This window comes from Tauraco erythrolophus, chromosome 7 (assembly GCF_009769465.1).
Source record: "Tauraco erythrolophus isolate bTauEry1 chromosome 7, bTauEry1.pri, whole genome shotgun sequence".
NCBI classification, from domain to species: Eukaryota; Metazoa; Chordata; class Aves; order Musophagiformes; family Musophagidae; genus Tauraco; species Tauraco erythrolophus.
This window is the reverse complement of record NC_141471.1, coordinates 57,239,664-57,251,013: the sequence shown is the minus strand read 5'-3', so window position 1 is coordinate 57,251,013 and position 11,350 is coordinate 57,239,664. Positions and strand designations below refer to the sequence as shown.

Sequence of the window (11,350 nt, the reverse complement as noted above, 5' to 3'; positions counted from 1 at the left end):
CACAGAAGAAAAACCCGATGAAGAGTCAGAAATTCAGTGACTGCAAACAAGCAGAGGGTCTGTCATGTCATCCATCCATACGGAGCTCCCACCTGCAAGCAGGTTGTGTGAGCTACATGACCCAAGGATCTCGTCTGGCACAGTGTTACGTCTGAAGGCTCTAGCCTTTCTCTTAGAGCTACTGGCAGCTTCTCCAGAGCTCACAGCAAGGCACAGAGAATGGAAGGGGACACACCGAAGAATCACTTTTCCCCCATCCTTACCAATTCCTGCTATGCTTCTAGTCTGGCTAGCATGACAATCTGACACTGACTTTACCTTCCATATTCCCTTCCTCTTGTTCACATCAGCTGCCTCATCTTTTGAGAGCGTTTTCCCTTGAAAACCTTTCCTTTGAAGTGTTTTTGCTTTGTTTCTCCCACTTACTTCAGCAGCATTTAGGACTACATCTGTGCTAGGAAAACTGGAAGTTACAATATCAAATCCAGTGTGGTTTCAGAAGATGGAGCAATCCCTGAAATTAGTCAGCACTGGTACCACCAACCTAACAAGGAAGCGCTACAGAAGAATCTCCTGAGCTTGCTGTAAACTATCACCTTCACTACTGTTACCACCAGGGCAGTGGTTGAGACCTCAAATGCTCCAGCAAATGAAGGTGATGAACCTCAGCAAAAAACATACTATCAAACACCCACGCTACTCACTCCTCTAGCCCCTGGATTTTGGTACCTACACTGCAGTGTAAGCTTCTGTGCCCTGTATCTCCATGATTCTCATCACCACAGTGAGCTGCTTTATCACATACTCAGCCTCATTAATGAATAATGAGACACAGCTCCACTATCAGATGTTGTTAGGTCTTTTGGTTTTCTTTTGTTTGTTGTTGGGTTTTTTTTGTTGTTTGTTTGGTTTTTTTTGGCAGGAGTCATGCTTGGGTTTTTTGTTTTGGATTTTTGGGGTTTTTTTTTTTTAGGAGGAATATCTTATGTAAGACATAAGTGAGGCTCTTTTAAGTGGACAGAACGCTCTTCTGAACGATGAAGGTTTGAGGAGTTTTTTTTTTTAGTTTGCTTGTTCTTTATAATAGTTTAAGTAGGAACAATCTCTGTTTCCATGGTGTTCACAGGAAATAATTCGCAAAGCCCTAAAGTCACAATTTCAAGCAGTTCTGTCACTGAGTGTAGTAATTTTACGTTCCCTCTCTTTGTTTTCACTCCAGAGTAAACTGCAACACTAAATCTTGATGGAAAAGCAACAGTCACATATACCTAGAGAGTTGATTTCACCACAAAAGAACACACCCTGTGCCTGCAACACGCTGGATGGCAGAGCAGTTCCTAAAACTACAGCTTGCAGGAAAAGCGTAACCACAGCCTTCAGTTCAAGAATCCTGTCTCATTCTTGCTTACTTTACCATGTTAATTGGATAGGAGGTGATCTGTGCTGTTTTGCTTGCATAATAACCTGAAATAAAGAGTGTCATTGCAACTACATGCTTTGTCATTATTTTCAATCCTTTCCCTGCTCCACTTTAACTAAAAAGATTTTAGGGTATTTTTTTCTAGGTTTCCTCTCACACTTATTTCAAACAACTGATGCTTTGTGTTTTCTTGTTTTATTACTATTGTGACCAAGCCTCCATTCGGTTGTCAGGAACTAGGAACAGGGTTGTGAAGGCATTTTCAGACAGGCTCCAGAAGACTTCGACAGACTCCTATAAGTCTGCTAAAGGCATCATCAGAGAAGGGGGGACAGTTTGAAACACAAACCACTATTTAGCCCATTAACCTACCAAAGAATCACACTTTTACACAGCTGTGGCTGCAACACACAAAGCTACCTCTGAGTGTCTTCATGGCTTGAAGGTAAAATGACAAACAAGTTATGGATCTGCAAATTTTGTCAGCCTGAACAACAGTAAGTAAAGAACATATAGAGCTGTGTTTAAAAATAAGTCTGCTTTTGACAAAACTGTAGAAGACAAATTAGAAACATGAACATATTAACAACTTAACTTACCTATTTACTTCTCATATAATATCCAAGTGCTTTTTACTGCCCGGCATCAATCGCAGCATTCCTTGTTTGGTATTCTTACTGTTGGGAGCAAAGAGAGCAGGCTGAGTGCTGCACAGAACAGAGATGCTGGCTCTCCTCAGAGACTATGGAACCATACAGAGATAATGTAAAATAAATCAAAAGTGCCAGAAGAACAAGGCTCTCCAAAACAGTTTTGGAATCTGTCTTTGCCAAGGAACTCAATGCTGAAAAGTTTAATGAAAAAAATAATGAAACAAAATCCGTTGCAGCAAGTGAGATGTCTCCGAATCATGGTGTAGTATAGACAGAGCAGTTGTGTGATATCGGAAGAAAGGACAAGCAGTCTTGTATTTCCATTTTTTTCAACTTAATTTCAAACATGATTTGATATCTTCTAATTACTCATTTGTAAAGTCCTAAAAAAAGGAAGCCCAACATCTAATCCCTCATTTGTAAAATTAAGAAGCAGCTATCTAGATGCACTAAACCAGTGCAATATCTTGGAAGGCAATAAAAAGCCACCAAATATTACAATCAAAACACAGTTTTGTTCCAAGCCAGCATTTAGTTTCAGGTTTCGTTTTATAAAGCAATTCTTACAGTCTGTCAGCAGTGCACTTTTGTTTGACCAATAAGCCACTGAAGGTAAAAATAGCTTTTAAAAAACCCCACAAAAACACCCAAACAAACAGAACATCCACATTCTGGGCACCATGCAAACAGGGAGACAAAATAAGGATAAAAACCCCTCAAGCCGCGCAGTGGCACACAGATAATTTCTAGCTTTGTATTCCTAAAATATTTCTCATATGATTGGCAGAAACTGCTAAGAGCAGGAAAACGGATTCCATAAGGAATACTGTGTTGGGCAAAAATGCCTGGTAATGAAGAAAGTCACCACGCGATGGCTCCAGATACAGAGGCTTTTGAACAGAGATGCATCTAGCGCTCACACAGAACTATGGCCACAAAACAAGGCAGCTAGCTCTGCAGCAGCAGGAGCGAAGAAATACAGCACACGGAGCTCACCCAATCCTAATCTAGGCAATACAGAGGTTACTCGCTTTCCACTACTTTCTCTGGATCACCTACCATGCAGGAATGCAGGTCACCGCCCTCTCATCTGTGGTTTGGAGAAATCTCTGTAGAGAGTGCCCGAGAGGATATTCAAGAGAACTGATTGGGATGCAGCAAAGAAAATGATGGAAACCCACTTCTCAGAGTCACAGGGAGAAGTGGAATGAAGCAGCTCTCTCCGATTTACTCATTCAAAACTCTCGTTGGGGTAGAAAGGCTGCAAGCAAATTAAAAGTAACTTAAATACAAAGGATTAGTTCTTAGAAGGCCGTAACAAATTACCGTGCACTTAGCTTTAAGTATATCCTGTAAGATTGTAAAACACATCTATCAGTGATAAACAGCCAGCTGTCCGTTGGGATCTCAGCTTTTAAAGCTCTGAGTTGCAAACAAAAAGAACTCCTCTCTCTCAGGTTGTTTGTTCAAAAATTATTCACTAGGAGGTTTCTTGTACCTTTTTTCAGGACTTTCGACAACAGAAACACAGTTTTGAGGCACACAGTTCGTTCTTATTCTCCACAGACGGCCTCTCCCACCTCTCCTCCCACACCTACTGCAGAGGAAAGACATCCCACAGGTGTCCAGAGTAAGAGCTCTCATGACAGAAGTGAAAGGCACCTTTCCTTCCAGCTGTTCGTAGCACTGTAACATCTCACAAACATCTGCGCTTGCGCTCTGGTAAATCCATCATAACATGACAAAGAACCATCTCCCCAAGCTCCGGCATGATGAAGCTTGTGCTGTTAAAAACTAAGGCAGACTTGCACTTCTGCAGAACAACTAACATATTTATATCGTTTCATTTTGTTGGCCCTCCTTTCCCTTCAGAAGAACTTTCAGGAAATTAATAGATACAGTGGGAGACGTATCCTGCCACGAGGTTTCGTTAGTGTTAGACTGTAGGAACAAGCTAGATGTTTTGTCAGAAAAACTCAACGAGGGAAACCTGTGAAACTGAATGCTGAAGCAGCAAAAATCAAAACCCAGTTCCACCCATCTTAACTAAACCCTTCAGTGACCAGTAGAAACAAGGGGCAGGTGATGAGCAGACTGCCCTCTGCACTGTTAAGTTACAGGTAAAGATATGCAGCATGTGGATACTGGTGACAACTCCTAACAGGTTACTCTACAGGCATAGTAAGAACAGAGAAGTGCAAGAGTTGTACCAACAAAAAGTATGCTTTTACTCCTTGGAGTTAATCTTACTCAACTGGAAGTGGTGTGCAGAGTGGTTTTGCTGGCATGCCAGTATCTTTACACCAGTGCTGGAGTATACCAGAGTACTGGAAACAGAAATAAATAGGTAGATACTATGGCTAAGGGCAGCACTGAAGCTGCTTTGTACTGTAGGAAGAACTCTAGAGAGTGGAGGGGCAAGAGGAAAGGGAACATTCTTTGTGTGAACTAAGCTGCACAATAATGCTATCTTGTTGAACAACCACCTGTAAAATACTCAGTGGGTATCTTTCACTGACCTGGTAAAATGTAAAGCTCAGGGCCAAGAGGTTCTCTGACATCTCAAAATTTTCCACTAGGAACCTGATGCAAATCAATGCCAAACAGCAAGTGCTGTCATTACAGCATACAGAAAAACATTTGAAAGACTTCTAAACCAGCAACTCTCTCCTGGGGGGGAAAAACAAAAAGAAGAAATTGTTGTTTATTCTACACTGAGTAAAACCAGCAATTATACCACCAGTGAACAAGCTTTTCTCTACTACAGGGCAAACTAGTAATTAACAACATACCCCACAAACCTCCTCCACCATGCCAACACTAAAGGACCCCAGTGAGGCTTTGTTTCAGGTAATCCACAAGCAACAGAGCCAAATTCAAGTGCACCATAAGCCCTCAGCAGAGGGCTTGCTAATATCAAAAACTACCTCCATGCAGGCTCAGTTGAGGAGGATTCTGTTACCCAAAGGCTCGAGCTGGGTTTTGCACCCAGCAAGCCTTTGCATTTGGGCAAGGCCTAAGAGAAAAGGGAAGCAGATTTGCCTCCTTGGTCTGCTACCACTGGCTGTCCAGTTTGGTCCGAGAGCTGCAACATATTAGTACCAATAAACTCCAATTCCAGCTGATTTTTCCAGGAATTTCAAAGCTGTTGCCCAACTCAGTCTAACGTAGTATATATACAAAGGCTCCTTTCAGTAAAAGGAGGAAGGCTTAAGTTGATTTCTATTCATGGCTGAGAGTCACATCTTCATGAAATGGCATACATCCAAAAAGTCACAGGTCTCTACACAAGGCACCTCTGAACCAACAAACAATTCAGTTGAACAGTATAGGTGAAAGAAAGATATAAGTTCCACAGAAGTCAAGTCTGAAGTCCATCTAAGGTTCTGAATTGAATCTCTCTGAAGAGGACAAAAATGACAAAAGCACAACAGCAACTGTGCTTTAACTGAACTTTTTAATAGGGATGTATACAATTAACATACTATAAGCCAGTTAACAATTTTAACTGAAATCTTATTACTTTAGTGACTAAATTAACGGTCAGCTGAACCAAAAAAAACCCCAAGGATTGAGTAAAGACATTGCAAATCCGTTGAGGACCCCAACCACTGCTATGGTTACTGTTTCCACTGACACACACCCCAAAATGTACTGTTATGATTCTTCTCCAAATGCCTCCATCGCAGCATTGCAACATTTCAATGACTCACGACTTACAGCCCATTATCAGGTGGGCAGCTCTTTGGCAAAGGTCTGGCAACAGATTCTTTGCTTTCTGTCAATGCTCGTGGCTGATGGACAAAAACACTGAACCTGACACCTTGGTTAGCCGCCGCCCTCACAAAACCACTATTTGCAGTCATGGTGATGGCTTTTAAAGTGTCTCCCGTCCCAAAAATATTTAGAGAGCGGCTGTTGATTTTTGAGCTAGCCACTAGTCCCAAGGCACGGTCAGACGGCTGATCTGGCACCACATTAATCCTTTTAACAAGCAACGCAGCTCGCTCTTTCTCCCCAGGTCCTCCCAGTGTTTCCAAGATGGACTGAAAATCTCTGACAGCAGATTCACAGGCAAAGAGCTCTTTCCCCTCCATGAACTCCTCCAGCTGAGGCAGAACTCTCTCCCTCCTTTCTTGAGCTGCTTGCTCCGTTAGCACTTTTTCTTTGAAGATGAAGTAGCAGCCACCATAGCTCAGAGCAGAGACATAGGTTATTAAGGTAGTGATGTCCAAGTTAACTCTATTGCACACGTTTACTTTGATCTGGGTAGGAAAAGCAATGCTGGCCACTAAATTCTCCCGGTCTACTCTGGTCACATGCAGGAGTTCAGGGCCTTCTTCATCAGATTCACTGGCGCTAAGGTGCTCGTTTTCTGTAGATGGCTCCAGCAGCGAGTTCACAGCAACAATGTCTCCTCGCACAGATATTCCCATCTCTTTGAGTCTCTCTGCCATAGGACTGGACACACTGTTGTAGAAGGCAAAGATTATGTGGGGATTGCTGTACTCCACTGGCTGCTGACGGCTTGCTTGCAGGAAGTCCTCTGCCTGCTCAATGACACTTTTGTCACCATATTGGCCTCTCCCCAACCAGATGTTATGCAGGGCCTCAGCCTTCCGACCGATTGCCTTCACCCAGGTGTGACCTCCATTTGCAACAACATCTACCACCAGCGTCTGCTTCTCTCCAAACCTGTCCTCATAAGCAAAAACATGGAGGACACTGACAACGTCCTCCAGGTTCTCTGCTGACTGAATAATGGCTTGGAGATGGGTAAGGTTTGTACTCTGCAGATGGGATTCTTTAACGGCCACCTTGCCCGCCTCCACCTTGTGTAAGAAGTTTAGCTCGGCCTTCAGTTTGCCACATAGTTTTGCCCCACCTTCTATTCTCCTTTTCTGGGATTTGGAAAGGGCTTCTGCTCTCTTGATCAATTCTTTGGCAACAGCAATTCTTTCACAAAGCAGCGACTGCACAGACATGTTGGAAACATTATTCCTATCAAGTGAAAGCAAAAGAGAAGATTGTTATTGCGCAGTCAAGAATACCGACAGTCAAGATGTCTTTGCAACAGTATAGACTGAAGCTTTACAGTAGATTTAGTGCAACAGCTACCAGTATTGTAAAGGAATCAGGAACCTCAGCACAAGTCCCAGCGAAGAGTTCAAGTCCTTCGCTTTGCCTTTAGGGATCCAACCCACAGACCCAGAAGACCTCAGTTCTCAGAAAGGGAGAACAGCAGCATTCAAGTCTCCACACACATCTTGCAAGTTTGTGGTTTTTCCCCCCGTATGCAAGCCCTTCACTCTCACAACTCATTTGCAAAAGTTGCCACCCAGAGCAAAATTAGAAATCCTATTAATGTCATAAGCAAATCTTGCCTCTCTTTGTCACCACAGTTAGCATTAAAAGCTACCCATCATGCGTACGGATATACACAAAAACGGTGAAGTCTGTCTCCCAGCAAGGATTTTAACACACATAGCGGAAGACTGATCGTATTTTACAATGATGGGCAGCACAACTCTGTCCTCTCCAGCTTCTAACTTGCACTGCACAGCTCAGCAAACACGCCCCTAACAACCACCTGGCAGTTTCAACATTACACAGCATCATGACAGACTATGATTCATAATTCTAGAGCCAGGAGGATCTTTCTCTAGTTCTACTAGAGATTTACTGTGTTCCATCTGGTAAGTCTACTCCTTCACATCCGTATTATTTTAGTATGTCTCCCTGAGGAAAGTACGACAGGGATTACTTAACTGAACATCAGGCGGCTTTGAAAACTGTAGGCTTCAATAACACAGCAAACAATACCACTTTTTATGACAGGCAGTAAATAGCCACTATAAATTGATTTTAACTTCCAGCTACAAGTATAAACATATGTTCCTGTAATTCTTACTTAAATTGCATGTTGGAACAAACTGGTATTAAAGGGCAAGACAAACGCAGCTTCAGCTGAAAACAAACAACAGGATATGGCCTGGGTCCTGCAACAGGCCCTGCCAGTGCAGCTGTGGAGCCCATCTTCAAGCAGCTGAAATCACCCTTTCATTATGCCCAAGTTCAAATACAGTTAGCAGTAACTGCTAGTGGCCGAGGCAATATTCAGCATCTCCAGAATCTCCCCCTTGTTCTCAACCAAGAAGCCTAATGCCTTCCAACATGCCCTCCTGATTTCCTTCAGGGTCGGAGGGAGCCAGCAGGATCGCTCCTTCCCCTCTAAAACCCTCACCACTGCCACAGGTTTGTTCTTACACGTAAAGCAAAGAGTAAAACCCCACAGTTGCTACTGAGGCACCTCTCACCACAGGAGCTTCAACTTCTACAAGCATAAACCAGCTTCGACGCGAAGCTTACTTCCGCGGTGAAAGTAAGCCCACGAACCCAACTACTTTTTTACCACGACAACTGCAAGGCGGCCTCACAATCAACCGCACGGCCTCAGAAGAAGAAGAGCCACTCCTCAAAATAAGGCGGGGGAAAAAACAAAACCCTTCGCACAAATGTTCGCTGTCGCGAAGCGGCCCGCGAGGCCGCTCGCCCAGACGGACTCGCCTCACCTCACCTCAGCGCAGCGAAGGCTCAGGGCGCCGCCCATACGCAGACACGTCGGAGGGGAACAGCCGTGGCCACGCCCGCCATTTGAGGGCGCGCCTCAGGGCCGGCCCGCAGTCCGCCTCTTCATCCGCCTCCCGACAGCGCGCAGGCACCGCCTTACCCTGCTCCCCTCGCCTCCGGGCCCGCGTCTTCCTTCGGAGGAGAGCGACAGAAACGGGCGCCTCTCCCGCCGGCCCCGTCCCACGGTCACGTAAGAGGGGCGCCGGGGAGGTCGCGGCGCCATCTTGGGTGAGGGCACGGTGCCCTCGGCGCTCGCCCCCAGCCCCTTTCGGCGGTGCCGGCGGAACCCGGGTAGCTCCGGCGGCCAGCCCCGGCCGCTCCCCCTTCTCTCGCCCTCCGTCGACACGCCGTCCCGGCAGGGTGGGCGGCGGGGCTCGCCTGGCTGTAGAACACGGGACCCTGCCCTCCAGCCACGACTGGGGTGCGCCAAGCCCGGTCCCGCCTCACCACCCCCAGCCTCGTCTCTGCGGGCGCTCCCGGACCCCGCTCCTCCCGGTACCCGTAGCCCATACTCACAGCCTGGCGGCAACCACCTTCCCCCGGGCAGCGGCAGGGGGCGGCCCGGGCCGGCACCTCCCCCGGGGCCGCCGGGCGGGGACAGCCGCTGCACCCGCCTCGCCGCCCCTAGCCCGCCCAGCCTGGCTCTGCTCCGAGTCGGAGTCACGGCGGTCCTCAAATAAATACGTATTTTATCCCGAAAAGCCATTATTTAAGGAGCAAAGACATTGCATTAGGTTAGACAGGCCAGAGACAAGTCAACCTTGGGCTTGAACTTCAGTAGGGAAGAACCAACCATGGCTCAGTCACCTTGGGTCTATGTACTGGGCATGATGTATGATAAGGAGTACTTCATTGGCCAGTTTGGACCTCAATCTTAAGTCTAAATTCAAATCATAAAGGGAGCCGTGAACCCCTTGTCCCAGCCACGCTCCCCCCCAGCCTGTTGTGCTCCTGCAAGAACACAGCAAGCTGAGAAGTCCTTGATGTCGCAGTACCAACTATAAACATCAGTGCGCGATCAACATTCTTCTCGTAACAAATCCCAGATTAAATCCAAAACACAGAGCTCTTCTAGCTGCTAAAAAGAAAAACTAGCTCTGTCCCAGTCAAAGCCAGGACACATTGGAACCTACTTAAAGGCATAACCTCATGAAATGGTGATGCCATTCTCCCCCTCCCAAGGAAATTCTCTGTTCTCATAGGTGTCACAGTATCCTGAGCTCCTTGGAGCTGATCATCTTCCAGGACATGCAAATCAAGAACATTACCTATGCTAAGTGACCAGTGTCTTTTTTTTCTTCTTTCAGATTAGGAACAAGATAAATGAAGCAGTCATACTTCAGGGTCAGCTTAAGTAATCAAGCTTGTAATTTGTTGTTTCTCACAAATGAACAGTATTTGTCCACTTTATTGCCCCTTGACTCCATTTTATGCAGAGTTGTTTTACAAAATAAATACAAAACTAATATAACTAAAAAGATTAATTGCACTTTTTGAAAACAACCACAACGACCATGTAATTTGCTGCTCCATTGCACTAGTATCTCTCACTCCTGCGGTGATTTTATTATTTGAGAAATCCATCTCAAAATTACTATTTCCTTAAATTCCAAGGATTTTGAACAGAAAAGGATGTAAATTAGTTCCCTGCAGTTTAAAAGTTCCCTTTAAATACTAGATAAAATTTAGTTACTATTCTAGATGTGCAGTCATTCAAGTATGACAATGATTGTCTTCAGTGGAAGATTAAACAGTTTAAGCAAACCCCCACACACCAAATCACACCACCTTCCCCCTTAGAACAGCATAAAAATCAAGGTCTATCTGCCTATCACTAAGAAAATTATCTAATACTCTAAATAAAGCCTGAGTTCAAAATATCATGCATATTCTTTCCAAATTACAAAGTCCCATGAACTTTGGATCTCTGTAGGGCTTATCAGCGAGCTTTAGGACACTTCACAGTGTAAAAACTATCTTTCTCAACTACCAACTTGGTGGCTCATCAAATGAGTAACTTGCAACCATTAGACTGCGCTATAGACGTACCCTTCTCATTTCATAACAAGCATGGAGCAATTAAATATTTCCACAGAAATGATAGGCTATGAAATCATACCTCAAGGAGAGAGCCTGAGGACAGCACTCTCAAAGGAAAGTTACAACCGATCGTAATTCTGAAGCTTTTTGTTGAAAAGGAGACTATGTACTAATGTATGGTGCTATGATAGCCTAGCAACAGCGTTCTCATTTTTCCCAAGGTACACTTCTGTTTGTTCTCAAAAGAAAAAGGTGCCACCATTTAATAACCAAATAACGTATTTTACCTATTCACACAATTCAAATTCCTAAAAGCACTGACAGAGGCAACGTGGTACAAGATGACACTCTGACAAATGTAGTAACTTCATATTGCCACACATTTACAATATTGGTCCGTAAGAACAGGAAGTAAAACCAACACCACTTCTGAAGTACACCCTTCAGTAAAAATGCCCCATGTGGTAATGGGTGTCTGTCCTCTTAATGAGGGGAGGGGAAGGAGGCAAAATCTCCTCAACATTTATACCAATAACTGGGGATCTGAAGGACAGCACTTCCCTTACTCATAGCACGATAGTTTCTGTACAATGCATGCAAGAGTTAC

The 11,350-nt window shown here is 44.7% G+C and overlaps 1 protein-coding gene across 1 annotated transcript; it reads right to left on the bottom strand.

Moving 5' to 3' along the window:
* Nucleotides 1-5,512: 5,512 nt before the first annotated feature.
* On the bottom strand, nt 5,513-7,070 carry C7H7orf25 (chromosome 7 C7orf25 homolog). The gene has a single exon (XM_009977218.2). The coding sequence runs from the start codon at nt 7,056-7,058 to the stop codon at nt 5,790-5,792; it is 1,269 nt and encodes a 422-aa protein (XP_009975520.1). The 5' UTR covers nt 7,059-7,070; the 3' UTR covers nt 5,513-5,789.
* Between the last annotated feature and the right edge of the window lie 4,280 nt (nt 7,071-11,350).

Bases quoted from the DNA above. Each gene is read 5' to 3' on its own strand.
- C7H7orf25 (XM_009977218.2), bottom strand. From the start codon at position 7,058: ATGTCTGTGCAGTCGCTGCTTTGTGAAAGAATTGCTGTTGCCAAAGAA.